The sequence below is a fragment of the Brassica napus genome, chromosome C3 (assembly GCF_020379485.1).
Source record: "Brassica napus cultivar Da-Ae chromosome C3, Da-Ae, whole genome shotgun sequence".
Lineage (NCBI taxonomy): Eukaryota > Viridiplantae > Streptophyta > Magnoliopsida > Brassicales > Brassicaceae > Brassica > Brassica napus.
In genome coordinates this window covers 54,613,009-54,638,062 of record NC_063446.1, presented here as the reverse complement: position 1 = coordinate 54,638,062, position 25,054 = coordinate 54,613,009, and the positions used below count along the sequence as shown (strand labels likewise).

At 37.9% G+C, this 25,054-nt stretch overlaps 1 protein-coding gene and 1 non-coding gene across 2 annotated transcripts; one reads left to right on the top strand and one right to left on the bottom strand.

The window, feature by feature from the left end:
* Positions 1–290: 290 nt before the first annotated feature.
* Positions 291–2,176, bottom strand: LOC106389552 (dnaJ homolog subfamily B member 1). Its single transcript, XM_013829836.3, has 2 exons — positions 1,518–2,176; positions 291–1,028 (listed from the first exon to the last, which is right to left on the bottom strand). Exons 1-2 carry the CDS (start codon positions 2,078–2,080, stop codon positions 584–586), a joined length of 1,008 nt encoding a protein of 335 aa, XP_013685290.1. The 5' UTR covers positions 2,081–2,176; the 3' UTR covers positions 291–583.
* A 6,723-nt stretch (positions 2,177–8,899) lies between these two features.
* LOC125584640 lies at positions 8,900–9,006 on the top strand. The gene has a single exon (XR_007321551.1). It is a non-coding gene; the product is annotated as a small nucleolar RNA R71 (small nucleolar RNA).
* The last annotated feature ends 16,048 nt before the right edge of the window (positions 9,007–25,054 follow it).

Genomic DNA, 25,054 nt, shown 5'->3' with positions numbered 1-25,054 from the left:
TCCATTTCCTGAATTTCAGTTGCCCAAGTTGGTTCGAATGAGGGGTTTGTGGCCATCTTGGCTTGTGCATGTAAGTATGGTCTTAGTAAGCTAGAAAAGTGTATGGTTCTTTTGTTAGGGCCTAGTCTGTACTGTTGACCAAGTGACTTAACTCACATCACTTCCTACTGTTTGAATGAGTCCTTGACTTTCGGTTTTAGGTTGGTTCTTGTTGATTTTGGCTTCAGACTCGAACTTAGATCTCTCTAATCCATGCTTACCTGACCTAGTTATGAAGATACAAATGATAGTGGAGGCACAAATGATTCTTATTAATAAGATAAATAGGTAACAAAGCATACCTCAATGTTTGGAGTCACATAAATCACATATGATAAAGGCCCTCAAAACCAAATCAAATAAATAAAATTAACAAAAAAGGAAACCAGAAGAGTCTAATTTCAGACAAGAGAAACAGAAAAGACAGAAGCAAAGCGTGTGTTTGTTTGTTCTTCGGCTTTCAAATCCAAGCTCCTTCCTACCATTCACAATCTACATCATCTCCTCTACTTTTGCTATCTACATTCATCATCATCTGACTTGTTCATGAAACCCCATCAAGAACTCTCTTCAGCTCGGACTTCTGTTCCGCTGTCAGCTTAGACGGATAACTCACGTTAAGCTTCAACCTCAGGTTACCTTTTTTACCAGGCTCTTTAGAGATGGGCATTCCTTCGTTTGGAACAACAATCTCGTGCTCGGGGTTGATGATATCCGTTAGTGGGATCATGAGACTCCTACCATCAAGCGTGGTCAGGTCGAGGGTCTTACCGGTTAGTGCTTCAAGCAGAGTGATCTCCTGGTTGACCAAAAGGTCGTTTCCGTCTCTCTTGTAAAGAGGATGTGGCTTCTCTTCAACCACGAAGATGATGTCTGCTGGTATGATTCCAGGCTCTTCATTGCCTTTCTTAGGGAAAGTGAGCTTTGTGCCTTTCTTCCACCCGGGTTTTATTTCTATGGGCAATATCTCCTCAACGACCCTCATTTTACTGCAACAACCAAACAACACGAATCATAACAGTACTGAGATAAAACAAGATAAAAATTCATCTCTGTGTATGCAGAGACACAAGGAGGTAATACGACAACTTTCGCTACATTCTTGAGCTATTATAGGAAAACCCCAACAATCATATGAAGCAAGATGAGCCCAAAAAATACATACAGATACGTGCAAGCTATCATCTATTATCATTATACATAAAATCAAGTTCGTGCAGCTGTAAACTGCAAAAACCGGATCTGTGGAAAGAAACTAAAAAGCACTTGATAGGTAAAATGTATTAAGAGGACACGTTAACCTTTGCCTAAACATCCACACAAATCATTGCCTTGTAACATCAAAAGAGTTCAGTTTTAGCAGTGTTAGAAAGCTACACATTGTCATGAAATTGACCGCTTGATTCCAACAAGTTCAAGTTTGGACCAAGAAGAAGAATCATTTACTACCCAACTAGTCCAAGAAGAAGGACACATACCCAGAAGCATCGAAAACATTTCTAGATAACCTCATCTTCTTCTTGACACCTTTGCAAAGATCCTCCAAACTACAAGGCAATGGATTCTCAACGGCTGGAGCCTTCCTAAGCTCACCATTCGCACCACCAGCGTTCCTGAAACTCGCATCCCTAAACGTCCTATGTCCAGCACTTGCTCCTCCAGCTTCAGATCCAAAGATCTCGGCGTAGATATCCTCCGCGTCTCTAGGGTTGAAACGGAACGACGCCGCGTTAGGCGGATGCTGGTGGTAAAAGTGCGGCGGTCTCGACGAAGAGGAAGAAGCCTCGTACGAAGAATTGGGGATTTTCCCAGATTTGAGGCCTTCCTCGCCGTAGAGATCGTAGATCTGGCGCTTCTGAGGGTCGGAGAGAACGTCGTAGGCCTCAGAGATCCGTTTGAATTTGGCCTCGGCTTCGTCCCTCCGCGCGGAAGGGTTCTTATCGGGATGCCAGATCATGGCCAGACGCTTGTAAGCTTTCTTCAGATCATCATCCCTCGCGCTGTGATTCACTTTCAGTATATTGTAGTAATCCACACCCATCACGGTGGTTCGCGTGGAGACTAGGGGATGAGAGGGAGGGGAAGGGAGTTTCCACGTTACCTTTTTATAAACTTTCTACTTTGTCAACCATTTAGGAAAACCAAAACAAAACTTTTATAACATCTTAATACTAGTGTAACTAAAGATGGAAACATAAATAAATTATCTTTGTCAAAATATATTCAGATATTTATTACTCCATTCATTCCTTTCATAATACTCTTGATGTTTTGTAATAGTACACAAAGATTAAAAAAATTACATTTTCCTATAAAAATATTTCAAAAATATAATTTTAAAATCAGTTAATCAATTATAAAAAAGACTGTAAAATCTAATTGGTTGAACAGTTTCCAATAAAATTAAAGTTAACCTTAAAATCTCAAAACTTTCTTAAAATCTCAAAACTTCATGTAAATTGAAACAAAACAAACCTTCTAAAACATCATTTATATTGAAACGAAGGGAGTATTTTATATCATAATTATTTTGGTTATATATTGCATTTATAAATGGCATAATTAGTTAAATAGTGTTTTATTTTGAATTTTATTATTGGGAAAATTCATAGCTATGTTACACATAATTTTTTAAGTAAGATATCTATAAGTTAAGAAATCAAAGCATCATCCGCCAAAGGTCTTTCCTTCCGTTTAATTTATTCATACACGTCATGAAATTATAATCCACATGTTTCTTTCTTTTGTCATACATAAATCTGTTTGACAATCACAGACGCCAAAGCGTCATCTTCTTCTCAGACACATCTCTTAATTCTATTATCCATGGTTCAACCGTTACAGCTAACAGTGACCTAATTTCTTCGTTCCGACTTCTCTTTGATCTGTTTGTGCTTCTTTGAGATCTGCAGTCATGGCAGTGGCTCCTAGCCGCCACGTTATCTTGCGAATGTTCTTCTCCGACCAGAAGCACAAGGTTTGATCCGCCTTTGTCTTCTTCTCATCCTCGCCGTGAATCCACTTCATCGTAGCCAAGCTCTTCATCACGGCTCGTCAACATCGTATTCTCCATCTCTGGGTCGTGTTCTCAGCTCCAAGCCGAGGTCTTCATTACACCGGAACAGGTTCGTCATCGTCGTCAAGCCCAGATTCCAGAGAAGAATCAATCAACGACAATGGCTGGTTTCTTCATATTTGCATTTTTCAGTCTTCCAAATATCTGTTTATGTTTATTGCACGATGGTCCCTCATCTTTTCTTTGTTTTCTAATTGGACACAAATGTTTGAATTACCAGAAATGACCTCTTGAATTAACCTTAAACTTCCAAAAATACAATCTAGCCCTTGATTTTTGCAAATGTAATATTAACACCTAAATACAACCTAAAATGATCTGAATAAGCTTTAGAAGTCTAAATATCATAAAAGTAATGGGATATCAAGAATCAAATAAATCTCTAAAGAACTATGATGGTTCTTAAGATCACATCAATGACTTTCTTCGGTTACGTGATATCCAACTCATATCTGAGGATTATATATGATATTTTTTAAAACAACATTAATGTCGAGATCTCTTAAATATGATTTTATCGATAAATATGAGGTTTCTTAAACGAACTAGATCATGGAAAGAAAATTTTATTCCAAAAGAGTTTCCAGCCAATCTGATAGTGCTATGCCTTTCTTTTAGGCTTTAAGCGCATAAATAAAGGTTTCAAATGGAAATAAAAGATATAATATGATCGCAAAGGAATTTCAAATGCTTAATAAATTTATCTTTCTTTATTGACAACAATTATAAATATAAAATAGAATGTTGGCTAAATACAATGAAACTTATTTATCTAATATATAAATATACACTATTATGTAAAAATCTATATACTCCAAATTTGTTTATATATTTGTTATTTTGAAGAACATTATAAGATGAAGTCTTAGTGCAGAAGATAAGAAGCCTTACGAGGAGAAGTAACATCTTGAGAAGGAAACTTACTTCCAGGTCATTACTAAGGAAAAACATGAGAGAGAGAGAGAGAAAGGCCATGAAGCTTCTGGACGATGAGCATAAGCTGAAAATTACAATGGGTTTACTTGATTAGTATCTCCAGCTTGTGCAGGAAGCTAAACAAGACATTGATGTTAGGAGTTTTCAAAGCTCCTAAGACAAATGATGTAGTATAAAATATTATCGAACCAGTTCTGAGGGATATCAAAGCACCGAGAATGCAAGTACTCACTTAATCTAAGTGCAACCAATGATTTAGATGAGTTTTAAACTACTACTAATACTAGAAAGCAATTACAGAATGATACTTTCTTGACTAAGGAAAAAGAGAACTCATGGGCATAGGGATTAGACCTTGGGTGATCAAGTTTCAAACTAAGGATGGCAAATGATCAATCAAACTATCGACCTTAAGCCTAGACACAATTCTAAGCAAGCTCTATGTCTAGATAAATGCTCATTTGCTAACATATCTCAAACATCAAATGTTTTTAGTTGAATAATATGAAAGCAATCATTACTAACAAGTCTATTAGCTATTTTAGCACCTTTAACAACAAATGTCTTTGGCAAAGTATACTAAAAGCCTAGGAGAGTTGTCTCAGACATTTCATCAAACACCTTTTGGGTGGGAAATGCATATCGATCAACTTTTGAGTGACCAACTCAGAAGATGCATTATGAATACTCTACTAGCAAGGAACAAGAATGATCTACACTAAAACATCCTAGAACTAACCTAATCACCCTTAATCTCCATAACCCATGAATTCAAAAGGTGATTACTCACTAATCTCCATGATTCCTATTAAACCCATATTGGATTTCAGATTAATCATGTAGAGAAATAGATAAGAAATCAACAAGAACACTAGATGAAAGCAATGAAATCTGAATCAAAAGAAGTTTTACTAGTGTTCTCTAGAAAAGAGATCCCCTGCCTCCCATCGCTTACAAAAGTACTTAACTTAGGTTTATGCAATGTAAAACAACAAAGCAAATGACCAAAAGGCCCCTGAAATAACATAAAAATCGTCCAAGCAAAACACGCGGAGCGACCTAGCATAGCCGCTCCAGGAGGTCGCTCCCGACGCGTTTCTTCGTGTCTTGCCCCGTCAAAATGCGAGCGACTTGAGCTGGTCGCTCTGGATGGAGTGACTTGAGATAGTCGCTCTGGGCTGGTCGCTCTGGCTGGGAGCGACCTTGGTAGGTCGCTCTGAGAGGTCGCTCCAGGATGCTTGAACATGGTGGATATGCTTCTAGTAAATTGGTCGTAACTCCTTCATTACATCTTCAAATGACTTGAAACCACTTCCATTAGAAAGCTAACTCAATTTTATGTGTCTGCACAAAATATTAGCAACAGAAGATTTCTCTAAAGGCTCCATACATGCTCATCTTTCACCCCATTTTGGATCACAATGCTCCCAAACATCTCAAATCACTCCATGGCACACTCCAACACCTAATAAGGACAATGAATGCAAAATGCAACCTAGACATGGCTAAATACTAATCTATATGATGAAAATGCTAATGGATGAATGGATAAAACAATGAAAATATGCAAGACATCAACTCCCCCAAACTTGTTCTTTTACTTGTCCACAAGTGAACTTTCTAGAACTCATAGGGAGAGAGGTTTGAAGGTGGGAGCTCATAGCCAAAAGAAATACAACTAGCACTCAATTCAACATCTAATCCAACATGAGCACACTCTCTTATTACACTCTAGCTTCTCTAGGCCTATCTCAACTCCTTTTGCCCTTATACTCATCATCAAGCATCCACACATTCAAATCAACCAACTCTCACATTCATTAAGCATAAAATATTAAGTGAATTCTTGCAAATGGTCAATTGGTCCAAATCATTTGGTTGAGTAAGGAAAGACTTTTATTCAAGTGGGTCAAGAGGTTCAAAATCCATGATCTTTTAAAGTGGTTTACTCTCAAAACAAGTAGCCTTGACATTGCACATAATATATCTAAGAAAGAGACCAACTTATGCATACAATGCTCAATCTCCATTGTTCTACCCTTTTCCCAAACATACAAGTTACACAATCACTTTCCAATGTCAAACCCAACTCCCATCTCTCACCAAAAGATCCCAAGAATACTTTGCACATAAAACTCTTTTTCTTTGAAATCTATAAAGGATTTTCTCAACTTCTAAACAAATCTTAGCTCTAAACAACTTTGCTAGCCCCCTTTTCTTTCTTTTTCTCTTTTTTTTTTTATATATTTTTTTTTTCTTTTTCTCTTTTATATTCTTTTTTTTTCGGGGGCCAAGACTTTTCATAAACTCGAGCTAGACGTTTATCTATTAATTCCAATAAGATTATCCATTTAAACACAAAGAGTCTATTCTTTTTCTTCAAACTTTTCATGCTTCCAAACCATAGTCACAACACTCACCCCCACCTATAGCTAGACAATAGAGTGCCTAATCTAGCAAGAATGAAGACCAAGCATTGTCGTTCCCAATACTCTCAACATTATGCACATGTAAGGCTTTCCGAAAAAGGCCTCACTCATCAAATAATGAAAGCTCAAAAGGAGGGAAGGGTTTTGGGAATGGTGTACCACTCGAGTTTGTCAAAAAGATTGGCATAAAGGATGTGACAACTCAAGTGTGTATATCCATGACTCAGTACACAAGGGACCATAAGCAAGAAGCATTAAGTTCGTTCAGTTCAAACAAGGTTGTAGTTGGCTTCAAAGGTTGAGTTTCAGCAATCAACAAGTTTCAGGAAGAGTTTTCAAGGCTCGAAGCATACAAGTCTTTTTGAGAGGTGCATAAGCTACTCAGGTGCAAAGTAATGTTCTTTACAAGGCATTTTAAATCATTGCTCCCAATGCAGGTAAATGCAACCTATATGCTCTAGACTCTCCTAGAAATGCAAATGATGCAAACTAAATGATTTTTTTTTTCTTTTTTTTGCAAATAGGTATGCAATGCATGACTCAATGAAACAACATCAAAGCAAACATGATCAAATACTTGGTACCTCCCCCAAACTTAGATGACACAGTCTCTGTGTTGTCAAGGAGAGAGAGATACCCAAAAAGAGAAAACTAATATGCAAAAACGAAATGGTATATACAAGGGAGTGTGGTGGGTTACCTTCTATGGGGAATGAGTAGAGGGAGATGCTCCCTCCTCGTCGTCCTCAGGTGGTAACTCTTCAAGGTGCTCATCAGCAGGAGTGCCCATCTCTTCAATGTAGAAGGCTTGCCCGAACACAGTTGGTTTTCTCATTTTCCCCTTGATGTCAAAGTGGAGGATGTTCTCTTTACCCAAATGGATATCAATCGTGCCTTCCTTAACATTAACAATAGCTCCTGCTGTAGCTAAGAATGGCCTTCCTAGAATCAATGGGTCTTGAGCCTCCTCACCCATCTCAAGCACCACAAAATCTGTAGGTATCTCATACCTTCCAATCTTCACACGGAGGTCCTCTAAGATGCCCACAGGGTACTTCACTGAATGATCAGCTAACGCCAGAGAGAGTCTACACTTCTTGTACTGAGTGAATCCAAGCTTCTTTGCAACAGACAAAGGCATCAAGCTGACACTAGCTCCCAAATCGCAGAGACATTTCTCAAATACCATAGGTCCAAGAGCACAAGGTAGTGTGAAGCATCCTGGATCCTCTAACTTCTCTGGAACATCAAGCCTCTGGATGATGGCACTGCACTCATGGGTAAGAATCATCATGCCTTCCATCTCCTTCTTCTTTGCAGCTACAACATCTTTCAGGAACTTGTTGTATTGAGGAATCAACATGAAAGCATCGATAATGGGCATTGCAACCTGAGCTTCACTCATTTGCTTCTCAAACAGAGCTTTGTACTTCTCTAGCAGCTGGAGCAACAACTTCACCATCTTTCACTGTTTTCTTCTCTTCCCCAACCTTTCCTTTACCTTTTGCTTCCACAATCTTCTCCAAGATTTCATCATTGATTTTCTCATCAACAATTACCACATCATCATCTAAGTTGATGGCCACCTTCTCACCTAGTTTTTCAGCATCCCTGGTGAGGGTTGTAAGAGGTAACTGCTTACCACTCCTAAGGGTGATATCTTTGGCCTCCTTGGGGTTTTGGTCAGATTTTCCAGGTAGAGATCCTTGCTGGTGATTCTGGTGAGTGTTCATGGAAGCAAACTGATTCTCTAAATTCTTGACTGTAGAAGCAAGATGTGAGAATTTGTTGTTGAGCTCATTGTAGCTCCCATCAATCTTGGAATGAAGGTTCTTCAACTCATAACCAACGTGCTTCTCACTTCTAGTCTGAGACTCCAAGATTTGTTTCAGTAAGGTATCAGTGCTGCTCTCTTGAGGAGCAGAGGAACCAGACGAGGGGTTTTGCTGAGGCTGATAACTGCCTTGCTGGTTGTTTCTAGGCGGATAACCACTCTGTTGGTTGTTGGGATAGAATTTCTGTTGGTAGTTGTTGTACTGAAAGTTGGGCTCTTTTTTGTACCAGCTACCATTGTTGTTGATGAAACACAACTCTTCCTGACCCTTGGACAACAGGTGGTGTCTCTTGGCTTGGGTTACCAACAAAGTGCAGCTGCTCTTGGGTGGCCTTATCAGCAATGAGGATGTCTATCTTATCCTGTAGAGCTTTCAACTCCTTCCTCGTCTGCTTATCATCTGTTCGACTGCCTCTGTCGTGGTCTCCACTGTAAACTGCATCTCTCTTTACCATGTTGTCAACCAGCTCCTCTGCACCTTCCTCAGTTCTCTCCAAGAAGAACCCATTGCTAGCTATATCCAGTCTGGCCCTGTACTTAGGAAGAGAACCACGGTAGAATGTGCTCAGCAAGCTCTCCTTAGAGAAACCATGGTGTGGGCATTGAGCTTGGTAGCCCTTGAATCTCTCCCAGGCTTCACTGAAGCCATCCAAGTTCTTCTGTTGAAAGCTGGAAATCTCATTTCTTAGCTTAGCAGTTCTTGAAGTAGAGAAGAACTTCTCCAAGAATGCTTTCTTGCAGTCATCCCAAGTGGTGATAGAGTCGCTGGGTAGAGATTTCTCCCACTGACGTGCCTTATCCCCCAGAGAAAGGGAATAGCTTGAGCTTTAAGGCATCTTCGGACACACCATTGGTTTTTGACAACCTACAGTAGCTGTCGAACTTGTCCAAGTGATCAAATGGGTCCTCTAGAGCCAAGCCATGATACTTGTTGTTCTCGATCACGTTGAGGAGTCCTGATTTGATCTCAAAGTTGTTGGCTGCCACGGCGGGTGCTCGGATTCCCAATCTATGACCATGAATCTTGGGGCGGTCATAAGTGCCAATGGGTCAAGCTGCTCGCTGTGGTGGAACGTTGTTAGCTCTATTGGCGTTCGCATCATTTTGAGGTATGTCTCCCATATCGGTATCCAATCTCTGCAAGTGAGCCTGTTGCTCTTCTTCTCTTCTCTTTCTAGCACACCCTATCTCTAAAGCTCTGATGTCTGCTGCTCTTGGAACTAGGTTTGATGGACCCCTGCTCCGCAAGTTCATACACCTGTAGATGAAAGGGAGGTGAAGAAAGAGAATCAGTAACAAAAGAAAATAAAAATGACTTAGTCTCAAGTAAGTGACTAAATCTCAATGTTCAAATCTACTCAGAATTTGGCAACGGCGCCAATTTGATGTTAGGCGTTTTCAAGGCTCCTAAGACAAATGATGTATTATAAAAGATTGTCGAACCAGTTCTGAGGGATATCAAAGCACCTAGACACAATTCTAAGCAAGCTCTATGTCTAGATAAATGCTCATTTGCTAACATATCTCAAACATCAAATGTTTTTAGTTGAATAATATGAAAGCAATCATTACTAACAAGTCTATTAGCTATTTTAGCACCTTTAACAACAAATGTCTTTGGCAAAGTATACTAAAAGCCTAGGAGAGTTGTCTCAAACATTTCATCAAACACCTTTTGGGTGGAAAATGCCTATCGATCAACTTTTGAGTGGCCAACTCAGAAGATGCATTATGAATACTCTACTAGCAAGGAACAAGAATGATCTACACTAAAACATCCTAGAACTAACTTAATCACCCTTAATCTCCGTAACCCATGAATTCAAAAGGTGGTTACTCACTAATCTCCATGATTCCTCTTAAACCCATATTGGATTTCATATTAATCATGTAGAGAAATAGATAAGAAATCAACAAGAACACAGGATGAAAGCAATGAAATCTGAATCAAAAGAAGTTTTACTAGTGCTCTCTAGAAAAGAGATCCCATGCCTCCCATCGCTTACAAAACTACTTAACTTAGGTTTAGGCAATGTAAAACAACAAAAAAATGACCAAAAGGCCCCTGAAATAACATAAAAATCGTCCAAGCAAAACACGCGGAGCGACCTAGCATAGCCGCTCCAGGAGGTCGCTCCCGACGCGTTTCTTCGTGTCTCGCCCCGTCAAAACGCGAGCGACTTGAGCTGGTCGCTCTGGCTGGTCGCTCTGGCTGGAGCGACTTGAGCTGGTCGCTCTGGCTGGTCGCTCTTGCTGGAGCGACTTGAGATAGTCGCTCTGGGCTGGTCGCTCTGGCTGGGAGCGACCTTGGTAGGTCACTCTGAGAGGTCGCTCCAGGATGCTCGAACATGGTGGATATGCCTCTAGTAAATTGGTCGTAACTCCTTCATTACATCTTCAAATGACTTGAAACCACTTCCATTAGAAAGCTAACTCAACTTGCCGTGTCTCCACAAAATCTTAGAAACAGAAGATTTCTCTAAAGGCTCCATCCATGCTCATCTTTCACCCCCTTTTGGATCACAATGCTCCCAAACATCTCAAATCACTCCATGGCACACTCCAACACCTAATAAGGACAATGAATGCAAAATGCAATCTAGACATGGCTAAATCCTAATCTATATGATGAAAATGCTCATGGATGAATGGATAAAACAATGAAAATATGCAAGACATCAGACATAAGAAGAAGAGCAAGTATAACTACAGATTACCTTCAGATGACAAAATCAAGAGATTATTAATGGCTAAAGTTACTAGAGCTGTTGTTGGTTTGCAGGAAGCATAAGGATCCTCTGAAGCCAAAGCATCCTATATTTGCTTCCTGGTTTATGCTAACGAGAGGAGAGCTTCTTTCCGTGAAGAGAATAAGAATGTTAAATAAATTTAAGTACTTTAATTCACTCTCAAGATCCACTTTTTTTTTTTAAATGTTCAACATAAATAAGATTGGTTAATAGGTCACAAAGATGACGGGATAACTGAGAGAAGTTGTTAGACGAACAAAAATCACCATATGAAGAGGTTTATTTTTTTAATTGTATATATGCTTGCATCGACAGCTATTTAAGAACTTAAGAGTGAATGAACTGGGGTATTTTAATAGGTGGCAAAGAAGAACAAGAAGACATACATGGAAGCAATGGAAGAATACAAAAGAATGAAGAGGCCATGAATCAAGAAAAAAAGAAGAAGAAGAAGAGGGGCCATGAAACTCCATAAACAATAAGCTCTCCAATTGTTTAAGAAGGAGAAATAGACAATCTCAGACCATCAGCATTAGTGAACCCCATCAAAGGGGTTCACAAAGTATTTTTTTATTATTATTTTTTTCTGTTTGATTTTTGTTTTTTTTTAAAAAAAAATTATTAATCGGACCAATCGCGGACCGCCACGTGTCGTGGGGCCCGCGCTACAGTGATGATCCGGGTTCAGTGCAGTGAACTCCCAAGAGACAGGTTCATTGCTTTTGTTTATTTTAATATTTTTTTTTTCGAAAACTGTGTGAACTCCCCATGGAGTTCACTGATGCAGATGCTCTGACCAAGGTCACTCATTGACTCACACTTTCCCCTTTTAACTGATCACAAAAATGCATTACATAACAAGATCATAATTATGTCTCTTGCAGAAGAAGAAGAGACTAAGAATAAGAGGAACAAAAACCCTAACAAACCCAAGAAGCCTACTTCATAATTTTTTTTTTTCAGGTATGAACCTAAAGCTAAGTGACTCAAGTGTATCATAAGCTTTTAGTTATAGAAATTTCTAATTGTTAAAAAAATCCACAACAAAGATGCAAGGAAAACTTTGATGGAAAAGACTGTCTGTAGGAAGAGCAACTCGACAATCAGTGCTCTAATCTCAGTGATCTCTTTAAGATTAAAACCCACATCCATGTCATTTTTTAAAAAGGTTGTTGATTTTCAAAGAGACACGATACATAGCTATGAATTTTTTGCTTTATTTATATTTTTTCATTGGATCTTGGACACGTACAAAATAATAAATCTTCAAATGTTAATATTTAAACAAATAACAATTATCAAATTGAAAATATTTTAATAAAAAATACGGAAACAATTCCCGCAGCGTAGCGAATGTGTTTACCTAGTATTTTTAATAGGCCTAAACCCATTGTACGCTTTCGAATAAAAATAAATTATCAACTTTAAAATTGTAATTGTACTTGTATTTAAATATATAAAAATATTAATAAAAAATCATAATATTATATATATATATATATATATATATAACAAATTATTAATTTATGTAGAAATATGTTTAATATTTATAGTGAACTAAATTATATTCTATTTACTAATAACTTTTGTTCCAAAACTTACAAATGTAACCTTAAAAAATCATTACAAAATCTATAATTAAAATGCATAACATAAATACAATGCATTTACCATATAAGAAAAATCAAATAGTTTATTCAATTTTATGAACTATTAAAAAATGTATGAAAAGGTTTTTTTTTTAATTATCATATTTTCTAGGTTTTCACAGGATCAATCAGTGTTGGTTCACAAGTTAATGACAGGGTTTTAGGTTTTATCGTACTTTTAATTAATGAATTTTTTATTAAATGAATACTGAATTATATACGGTCACTGAGTTATCTGTTCGACCACGGGTCCAAATCGGATATAAGAACACTGCTTATATCTTAATCCAGATATAAATCACATATGTTACCCTACTAAAATGAGTTAAATAATTTGTAAAAGTAGAATTTTTGATTCGCACTATTTAAATTTAGATGCACTTTTAGTCCTCATCATTCGGTTTTGGTTCGGGCATTTCAATTTTTGGTGTTTTGGTTTTAGAAATATTGAAATTGTTCAGGTATTTACAAAATTTTGTTATGTTTCAGTTTAGTTATATCACATTTTGGAACGGTTCGGGAAAAAAGTTGGAAACCGACTAATATCCAAAAAGCAGGGTCCAATTTGGTTTTCGATTATGTTTTTGGGGTAATTTTAAATTTATAGAAGAATTTTTTTTTGGATAATTCAGGTTTTTCAATTTAAATATCGGATAATTAAGGTTGTTCGAGAAAAATATCAGATAATTCGGATAATTTCAAATCTTTCAAAATAAAACATATTTGCGTGATTCGGTATTACAGGAATGCCTCACCTCTGGAACCGATTCGGTCATATTCTCCGTCATATGGCTGACGGAGTATTGTTTCTGCTAGATCTCTGGTTAGCAAATGACTAATTAAGCGGGTGGGATGAGGATCATCTATATCTGTATGGAATGACCCATGGCTCCCAACCACTCGCCCGAGACCAGCAAATAAAAATCAACACAATTTATACCCAGACCTTGCAGTGGATTCTTTTATTGATTCTACTTCGCGAACCTGGAACTCCCAGGCACTCCGTACTTTGATGGATCCTCAGGATTTGAAATCATAGAAAGCATACCATTGAGTAGAACCCAGATGGTAGACAGGGATGACTGGCATTTCACAAATAATGGGAAGTATACGGTTAAATCAGGATATCAGATAGAACGGGTCTACCCAGATAGGGAAAGACCACCTTTAGTGTTTGGACCTACAGTTGATGCATTGAAGGCGTTCTGCTGGAAAATACGGTGTCCCCCAAAGATGAAACATTTTCTATGGCAATTAGTGACAGGGTGTATAGCAGTAAAGAAGAATCTGAAAGCGCGAGGAATACAAGAGGATATATGTTGTGCACGATGTGGAGCGGAAGAGGAATCGATCAACCATGTGTTTTTTGAATGTCCTCCAGCAATTCAGGTATGTGATCTTTTCAAGGTACCTTCAAACCCAACCATTTTCCCCACAAGCTCCTTCTTCACAAATGTGGATCATCTCTTTTGGCGAGTCATCCCGTAGATGGAGGATGATCAATTCGCGTGGATACTATGGTATATTTGGAAAGGAAGGAATAGTAAAGTTTTTAGTAATTTGGATATGGATCCTCAAGATACGCTCAAATTGGCAGAAACAGAATCAACACTCTGGGCTAAGGCACATGTATCCAAGGAAAACAGGAGAGTCTTACCGGTCGAGCCTACAACCCTTCCTTTGATTCTAGGAAGATGGTGCTTCACAGATGGCTCTTGGAAGGAGAATGATGTTTTCTCATGACAAGGTTGGCTTAGTACTTTAGAAGGTTTTGCTGGTTTGTTGGGGGCGAAGAATGTACGGGCTTGTCTAACTCCTCTGCATGCGGAGATGGAAGCTCTATTATGGGCAATGGAATGTATGAAAAATTTACGTCAATTTCATGTTACATTTGCAACGGATTGTTCTCAATTGGTGAAGATGGTTTCGGAACCAGAAGAATGGCCAGCATTTGCAAATTATTTGGAAGATATCAAGACCCTGAGAGAAAGTTTTATTAGATCATAGATCATCTATGTACCAATGACGCAAAATTCAAAGGCGGATAGTCTAGCACGCAGTGTCAGAAAACAATCGTCTTTCGTCGTTCACAAGGATCAGAATCTCCCGGTGTGGTTCACAGAGTCAGTATGAGTCTGTTTATGATGACAAAAAAAAACATATTTTCGTGATTCATTTTTGGGTAGTTCAATTTATAAATTATATTTTAGGATATTTGGTTATTTAGTAATTAAAATATAATTAATATTTGTAGGTATATAATTTGTATTTTAAAAACTTAATACCCATTCGGTTTTTGCTTCTTTCTTTTGCACCACCATTCGGTTTTTGCTTTGATTCCAGTTTTTTATTTCTAAAATATATGATCCGTTTGATTACTTACATAATTTTTTCAATTTTGGTCTTGTTGTTTGGTTTCTCGGTTCCGTAAAAATTTGGTCCGGACCTATACACTAAATTATATACAAATCAAACAAGTAATAAAAGGAGGATATAAGCCTTAGATAAAGTGTCCACGTAGGCGAAAATAATCGGCCAATGAGAAACTATATTTTTGCCATGTCACCTCATCTATTTGTTTTTACAAAATGATCTTTTAACTTTTTACTTAAACAATTATAACCAAAAATATTTTTTTAGTGAAATATATTATTTATATAAATATAATTATATTTTTTATTTACATAATAGTTTCTAAAGAAATATTTAGTGTAAATAATATCATAATTTTATAAAATACTAAAATAAATTGGGTTGGTTTTCAACTTTCACAAATAAAAGTATTATTTGTAAACTTAGAAAAGAATATATCAAGAATATTCTTTTTCAGGTGAGAAAATAGCAAAATACATCGGAGACAAATCCATCTCTATTATGAAATTCTTCTATTTTAGAAAAAAGAGAGGAATACATTGGAGATGGTCTAAGGCATGACCGACGTGAACGATCGACGTTGAGATTTCAGCTTTTCTGATTCTTACTATTCTAATGTTTCAATATAATTAATTTGAATATTTCTTTTGCTTTATAATATAATGGTTTAAAAATATTTTTTGTTTCACTATATAAATTGTTTTTATATTTCAATGTAACTATATACTTATTGGATATTGTGTAGCCAATTAAATTATGTAAATTATTGCGTAATTGATTAAATTTATATATTAAATGATAGTTTTCTAAAGTAATAACTTTTAAATATTACATATTTTAATTAAAACAAGAGGATATAAGCCTCAGATAGAGTGTCCACGTAGGCGAAAATAATCGGCCAATGAGAAACTATATTTTTACCATGTCACCTCCTCAATTTGTTTTTACAAAATGATCCTTTAACTTTTTGCTTAAACAATTATAACCTAAAATATTTTTTTGGTGAAATATATTATATATATAAATATAATTATATTTTTTTATTTACATAATAGTTTGTAAAGAAATATTTAGTGTAAATAATATCATAATTTTATAAAATACTAAAATAAATTGGGCTGGTTTTCAACTTTCACAAATAAAAAATATTATTTGTGAAATTAGAAAAGAAAATATCAAGAATATTCTTTTTTAGGAGAGAAAATAGAAAAATATTATTGGGCTGGGTCCAAGGGCGGTGGAGTCTGGACGCAATAGAGATTGATCTCAGGATCTTTACAGGTTGTAATTTAGATCGTGATTCTTTTCTTTCCTCTTCATACCTTCTGGAGATGGGGCTGTTTTACCTTACCGAGGTTTGGGTGTTTTGGTATCTGCGGGGATTGAGAGTAGTTGCAGTTGATGTGAAGTATAACAGAGTTCAAGTAGAGGAGCTGTGTCTGGAGACGATGGTGGATTTCAAAGGAGGAGAGTACTATGATAATGAGGAAGCGGCAGTCTTTCTGCGCTATGAAAAGTTATTCGGGCACTGCAAGCTATGTGCTAGTCTTTGTCACAAGGAGGAGCTATGTCCTTTAGACGACAATAATTTAAAGTCGAGCCCAGAGAGAAGAAGGGAGCTTAGAGAAGGCAATGGAGCGTGGACAGATGGTACGAAACATGAGGATCGAGCTCGTAGTTATAAGGGTGTGGTCATCAACGGGCAACCGGGTCAACAGAACAAAGAAAGAGACAACCGGGAAAACTATGGGAAAGGAAAGGGAAAGGCGGTTGATGTGGTGGACTCTAAGTGGGTCAAGGTAGCTGAGAAGGGATCTAGGAAGCCTTCTACCTACTATGGAAGTTATAGAGGAGATGGTGAGAGCTCTCGATACAGAAACACGCGGAGGGATGAGGGGAGAAGTGGAGGCACACGTGGGGGAGTTGGTGATTAAGAGATACGTGCTAGACCTTCTTCGCATCAACCAAGAGATTCTCATGGTCAGAGGACTCCAGTTTCCGCAGTTAGGGAAGAAGGGGAGATCAAGGGTACTGGTGATGATGCAGCGACTGACGAGTTTCAACTTGAACTAGCTAAGACGCAGGCGGAAGGATCAGAGGCGATAATTGACACTACTGAGAAGGAGATGGGTTTAATCAAGCTCAAGGGAGTGATGGGGCAACAGGAGGACATAGCAGCTGACATTGATATGGAAATAGAGGCTATTCATGCTTCCATATTGGAGAATGGTGAGGATGTGGAGGTAGAGGATGAGTTTCAGACTCTCTCGGAGGAGGAAGCTGAGCAACTGGCTGAGGTTGATGGGCAAGAGGAACTGGTGAGTGGTGATGGCAACAACGCAACGGTAGCAGATGACATGGCGACGAGACAGAGTAATCGCAGGAGGCTGCTCAAACCCAGCACAGCGGGTAGCAACAAGATGAGGATGGCAAGCTCGCTTCTCTCTCCACGCAAACGTGCTGTAGCTAAGGTGGGAATTCGTCAGGGTGATGGTGGTAAACCGTTAGAAAGAAAGGGGCCTTCAAACCCAAAGTCAACGAACCTCAAGTTTTAAGATTATGGATCAAGACCTATTTATATTAGTTTCGATAATGACGGTGGGGAAAGAGGAAATTGTGATGATTATTGTGGCTTTTATTAAGATATGGAATAAAATTGGAATTTTAAGTTTGTGGTGGTGTTTTCTTGCTGTATGCGTATGTGTATTGTTACGTATGTTATGTGGTGTGAGTGTGGACTCTTTGGATTGGAGATATGGTTGTGGGAGTCGGCTTATAACGAGTCTCTTATATATGGTATTGGCCTTGGTTTGGTACGGAACTATGGAGGCTTTGGGATCATTGGCGACTATGATTTTAGGTATCATGGTGCAAATTTGTTTGAGATCGAGGAGATGGGGTTCATCCTTAAGTCAAGTTAGAGGGTTATATATAGTATTGTGTACCCTTTGTGTTTTATTTGAATTAACTAATGGGATGTTTATGGTAGGCTTAGTTGCTAGTTTAAATGCACTGAAATGGTCTTACGGGTCTAATGGTATGTTTTATCAAAATAGCTGGTTCGCTAAGCGATTGATAAATCTTGCACATTTATATGAACTATTGGTATTTTTAAGAGAGAACTGTAATGGTTTAAATATATATAATATGTATCTTGTTTTGATGGGTTTATGGAATGACGGCAAGGAGTCATCGGCAATTTGGAAAGATGGGTTTCGGTGGTGTGATCATGATCCTGATGGGTCTAGTGATACACTTAATGGGTTTGAGTACGGGATTTATGGTTTCCAGGTACCTGGTATTATAAGACTGTTGAGTATCATTAAACTCCAGTCCTCTCGCTCGAAAGGGCAAAATCAGTCTCTTTATATATGAAAATATTAAGTTGGAATTGCAGAGGTCTTGGAAGTCACTGGACAAAGAGTTATCTCCGGGAAATATGGCATAAAAACAAACCAGATTTTTTATTTTTATCAGAAACGAAACAGGATTTTGGTTTAGTACAAGGATTTCAATTTCACTTTGGTTATGACAATCTGGCTTCGGTGGATCCAATTGGGAGAAGTGGTGGTTTAGCTCTCTATTATAACAATGAGTTCCAAGTTAAAATTTTATATTCAAGTAATAGAATGATTGATGTTGAGGCTGTGGTCAAAGGGAAACAAGTTTTCCTTACATTTGTATATGGTGAACCGGATCAGAAACTAAGGGAACAAGTTTGGGAGCGATTAACCCGGTATGGGTTATCCAGGTCGGATCCTTGGTTTATTATAGGAGATCTAAATGAGATTACTGGGAATCATGAAAATGATGGGGGTTCTTTACGATGTGCAACATCTTTTATTCCTTTTAATAATATGATACGAAATAGTGGGTTATTGGAATTCCCAGCTCGAGGTAATAAATTGTCATGGCAAGGCCGGAGAGGCAAAGGGAAAGGAACGGTGATGGTCAGATGCAGATTGGATCGAGCCTTAGCTAATGAAGAATGGCACACACTGTTTCCAGTTTCTTATACAGAATACTTGAGGATGGTGGGATCGGATCATCGCCCTGTGATTGCTTTTTTGGAAGACAGATCATCAAAGAGAAGAAGGGGACAATTTAGGTTTGATAAAAGGTGGTTAGGCCAAGAGGGACTAATGGAGTCAATTGTATCGGGCTGGACAGAATCCAGAACAGGTCAATCAGAGGATTTTATTACTAAAATTAGTAACTGCCGACATGAGATATCATCTTGGCGGAAGGAAAATCAACCATATGGAAAGGAAAAAATTCATAATCTTCAACAAGCTCTGGAGGAGGTACAAACAGATAACAACAGATCACAAGAGGAGATTATTGAGATTTCCAGGAAATTACAAGAGGCGTATAAGGATGAGGAAGAGTATTGGCATCAGAAGAGTCGGAATATGTGGCATTCATCCGGGGATCTTAACACAAAATTTTATCATGCTTTGACAAAGCAACGACGCATTCGAAATAAAATAGTCGGCCTTCATGATGATACGGGTAAATGGATTACAGATGAGAATGGTGTTGAAAATGTGGCGGTAAATTACTTTGAGGGTTTGTTTCATTCTTCTAATCCTACTGAGTTTGATAGTTTTCTGGAAGAGATAGGACCAACAATTTCTCCACAGATGAATCAAATGCTACTACGGTTAGCAACAGAGGAAGAAGTCAGACAAGCACTATTTATGATGCATCCAGAAAAAGCGCCAGGGCCGGATGGGATGACGGCTCTCTTTTTTCAACATTCTTGGCATGTTATTAAAACAGATGTGGTGGAGCTGGTGAATAATTTTTTGATTACAGGCGATCTGGATCCAAGGATGAATTTAACTAATATTTGTATGATACCAAAAGTGGAGAGGCCGACAAGGATGACGGAACTAAGGCCGATAAGTCTTTGTAATGTTGGCTACAAGATTATATCGAAAGTTTTGTGTCAAAGATTGAAAAGTTGTCTTCCCAGGCTAATTTCGGAAACACAATCGGCTTTTGTGGCAGGAAGGCTAATTTCGGATAATATTCTTATTGCACAGGAAATGTTTCATGGTTTGAGAGCCAATAAGTCTTGTCAGAATAATTTTATGGCAATTAAAACAGATATGAGCAAGGCTTATGATCGGATAGAGTGGAACTTCATTGAGGCTCTCCTTTACAAAATGGGTTTTGATTCTCACTGGATCAAATTAATGCGCGAATGTATTTCTTCAGTCCAATACAGGGTTCTTATAAATGGGCAACCTCGGGGTCTTATAACCCCCCAGCGAGGTTTACGGCAAGGGGATCCCTTATCCCCTTATTTATTTATTATGTGTACGGAGGCATTAATTTCAAATATTAAAAAGGCAGAGCGGATGAAACATTTAACTGGTATGAAAGTGGCAAGAGCTTGCCCTGCAATCTCTCATTTGTTATTTGCAGATGATAGTTTGTTTTTCTGCAAGGCAAAAAAGGAGGAGTGTCAGACTATTCTCAGGATTCTAAAGGAATACGAAACTGTCTCAGGGCAACAAATTAATTTTCAGAAATCTTCCATTCAATTTGGACATAAGATTGAAGAGGCTAGCCGTCAAGAATTGAGGGATATTTTGGGAATCCAGAATTTAGGTGGAATGAGATCTTATTTAGGACTACCGGAAAGTCTAGGTGGCTCTAAAGTACAAGTGTTTGGCTTTGTACAAGAACGGCTGAATAGTAGGGTTAATGGATGGACCTTTCATTTTTTTACCAAGGGTGGAAAAGAGGTGATCATTAAATCAGTGATTACGGCTTTGCCAAACCATGTGATGTCTGTGTACCGGTTGCCGAAAACTACAGTGAAGAAGCTCACAGGTGCAGTCGCCCAATTTTGGTGGAGCCCAGGAGGTAGCACAAGAGGTATGCATTGGAAATCATGGGATAAAGTATGTGCCCATAAAGACAATGGTGGGTTGGGTTTTAAGGATTTGACTGATTTTAATACGGCAATGCTTGGGAAACAGTTGTGGCGGCTGATCAGGAAGCCAAATTCCCTCTTTGCTCGAGTCTTCAAAGGACGGTATTACAGGAATTCTTCACCCCTGGAACCGATTCGCTCATACTCCCCGTCATATGGCTGGAGGAGTATTACTTCTGCTAGATCTCTGGTTTATAAAGGACTAATTAAAAGGGTAGGAACAGGATCATCTATTTCAGTATGGAATGACCCTTGGCTCCCATCCACTCGCCCGAGACCAGCCAACAAAAACCTACATAATAGTTACCCGGACCTCACTGTAGATTATTTCATTAATCAAGAATCACGCACATGGAATGTACAGGCAATTAGGGACTTGGTGGATCCACAAGATGCAAAAATAATTGAGAGTATACCATTGGGCAGAAATCAGTTGGCAGATAGGAATGGATGGCATTTCACAAAAAATAGAAAATATACGGTACAATCAGGATATCAGGTAGAAAGGATTTATCCTGACAAGGAGAAACCACCTGATTTTTATGGCCCTAATGTGGATATCCTTAAGGCATACTGTTGGAAGGTGAGGTGTCCTCCGAAGCTAAAACACTTTCTTTGGCAGCTGGTATCTGGTTGTATAGCGGTGACGAAAACATTAAAAGCACGAGGGATGCAAGGAGACACCTGCTGTGCCAGGTGCGGAGCTCCGGAGGAATCAATAAACCATGTGTTTTTTGAATGTCCTCCAGCACGTCAAGTGTGGGCATTATCCAAGATCCCATCAAATCCAAACATTTTCCCAATTGGCTCTCTTTTTGCTAATATGGATCATCTATTCTGGAGACTTAATCCAAAATTGGTGGATCACCAGTTTGCATGGATATTATGGTATATTTGGAAGGGTCGGAACAACAAAGTGTTCAGTAACTTAGATATGGACCCAAGAGACATGCTGAGATTGGCAGAAGTGGAATCAACATTGTGGGCTGAGGCACAAGTTATTAAAGATCGTAGATTGGTACAGGAAGTACAAGTACGGCCTGATATAGGGACCATAGGACGATGGTGTTTCACGGATAGTTCTAGGAAAGATAAGGATTTTTTTTCAGGACAAGGATGGCATAGCACGCTGCCAGGGTTTGATGGCTTATTGGGAGCACGAAATGTAAGGGCATCCCTCTCACCTCTTCATTCGGAGATGGAGGCATTGATTTGGGCGATGGAATGTATGCGAAATTTAAGGCAGTTTCAGGTTACGTTTGCAATGGATTGTTCTCAACTGGTGAAGATGGTTTCGGAATCAGAGGAATGACCAGCATTTGAAAGCTACCTGGAAGATATCAAGACTTTGCGACAAAGTTTTGTCAACTCAGAAATTGTTCATGTTCCTAGGATGGAGAACAAAAGGGCGGATAGCTTGGCACAGAGTGCTCGGCAACAACTGTCTTTCGTCGTGCACATGGATGTAGTTTTACCACCTTGGTTTACAGAGTTTACATGAGTCTGTAAATGTTTGCTGTCAAAAAAAAAAAAAAAAAAAAAGAAAAAAGGAATAGAGGAATACATTGGAGATGGTCTAAGGCATGACCAACGTAAATGATCGACGTTGAGATTTCAGCTTTTCTGATTCTTACTATTCTATTGTTTCAATATATTTTGAATATTCTCTTTGTTTTATAATATAATGGTTTAAAAGTATTTTTTTGGTTCACTATATAAATTGTTTTTACAAAAAAAGAAAATATATATATATATATATATATATATATTTCAATGTAACTTTATATTTATTGGATATTGTGTGGCTAATTAAATTATGTAAATTACTGTGTAATTGATTAAATTTATATATTAAATGACAGTTTTCTAAAGTAATAACTTAAATATTACAGATTTTAATTAAAACTGATTACATTTTGAAACAAATAGAGTAATCTATAAACTAACTCTATATAGATTCTTTTCGTGAATTTATTCGAGATGAGATTCCGATCTTTTAAACTAAGATAATTTAAATTCTATACATAATTATATATTTTTTACATAACTCTAAATCTCGGACTTGATTCTTCATATTTTATTAGTTAATTGTGTTGCATATAACAGAAATACTTACTTCAAACTAAAAATATAAAAAAAAAATCAAATTTAAAAATTAGTTATATATAATTTAATATACAAAAATTCACATGATAAATGTAACAAATTTAAATATATGCGCGGAGAAAGAATCTATATATATAAAAATATGTTTGCTTCACTCCTGTGCATCCACGTCAGCGCCAGGTCAGAAAGTCGAGGTTTGTAGTGCTGCCACGTGTCCAGGGAGAAGAAACGCAGCGTCTCATTAACATCATCTTATTGGGCTTCGTTATTTTACATGTTATTGGGCTGTGATAAAGAAAGCGTAACTGGCCGGATAAGTCTGAGTTTTGCTAACCCTAATACGACAGCAGTGAAGAACGGAGACGCATCCTAACGCCGTTGGTAACTGTTTCAATCCTGCTGCTTCCTCTAGACCCATGATTAGGCCTGGGAAGCAGGTCGGATCCGCCCCGCTCAACCCGCCCCGCTCAACCCGCCCCGCCGCGGGTTAAACTCATTTTTTCACTTGAAAATTTTACCCGCAAGACCCGCATGACCGGATTTCGATTACCGCACCCACCCCGCATCAATCAAGCGGGTTTAGCGGGTTATCCGCAAAAAAGTACAAAAAGCCAAAAGAAAAAAAAAGAATGCTTGCTTTTGATTTACGCAGAGTCAAGATTTGATAGGGATGAGTTTACGGTTTCTGATTTGCAGAGAGTCAAAGGGTTGCTTTGACGTTTGAAAGTGATGAGTTTAGTTGAGAAAATTAGTTTGCGGCGTGAAAAGAAATGTTTGTGTAAAGAAATTTAGGTTTTATGTGGATCCTATGTAAGATGACAAACACGTTTAATTAAAGTCATTAAAACAACACACATTCTCAAGAGTCAACACATAAACAACACACACTCTAATAGGTATAACACCAAATCAGCACACGCTTAACATCTCTATCACTCCTAAACGACACAGTATCACCTTATTCGACATAATTAATTAAACACCATAACTAAATAATAATAATTTTTGTTTATTCTACTCATCACCTTATATATAATTTCTAATAACAAAAAAATGGATATTAAAAATATTAAAATGCGTAATTGAACAATGAATAATTTAAATTGATTTTATAATTGTTTGGCTACTTATATTTTTTATAATAGATTATAATATTTATAAATAAAATAAACATAATAATATACAATCAACATTTAAATTTAAATAAAAAATCCCGGGCGTAGTGAAAGGACCAGACCCATTTTTTCGTAACATCAGTACGAGTCTGGCACAACTTCCTCGATTAGACTTGGACCATTTTCAAATCATTCCTGGCCACATTGCTCGCAGACCCCTCAGCGGTCTCATTCACAGTCCTTCTTGTGTTACGGTTACTTTTTGCCATCTGCAACAAGATCACAGGCAAGTTAGTCAAAACTAACTTGGGATCAGGACACGGAACACAAAATTTACCGCGAGACGGCAAGCTTGGAAGGATGGTTTGCCCCAATAACCCACTATACTTAGATTGTCCTAGAACTCGACTCCGCACTGATACCACTTGAAATGACCCGACCCATTTTTTCGTAACATCAGTACGAGTCTGGCTCGACTTCCTCGATCAGACTTGGGCCATTTTCAAATTTTTCCTTACTTAGAATTATTTCAGAGTGTTCGTTCTTTTTCAGACAGTTAAGTAAAACATAATACGATTTGAATAGATAATCTGAGGTTCGAGTTAACAAGTCAGTTCGCTATAGGCTATTACATGTTAATCTCGTCCTATATCTACCCAAACCCACCATCCTTCCTTCCTGCCCTTGTCCCGCGATCAAGCTATGTCTTTACCCTTTCGGGTCTGGTCCCGATCTGCATACAAACAAGGAGGCATAAGCAAACAGTATGCTTAGTGAGAGCGGTCATTCCGTCCCACTCA

Excerpts from the sequence above, each read along its gene's own strand:
- LOC106389552 (XM_013829836.3), bottom strand. The coding sequence starts at position 2,080 with ATGGGTGTGGATTACTACAATATACTGAAAGTGAATCACAGCGCGAGG. Across the intron at positions 1,029-1,517 it reads AATGTTTTCGATGCTTCTGG|TAAAATGAGGGTCGTTGAGG; the intron begins GTATGTGTCCTT and ends TGGTTGTTGCAG.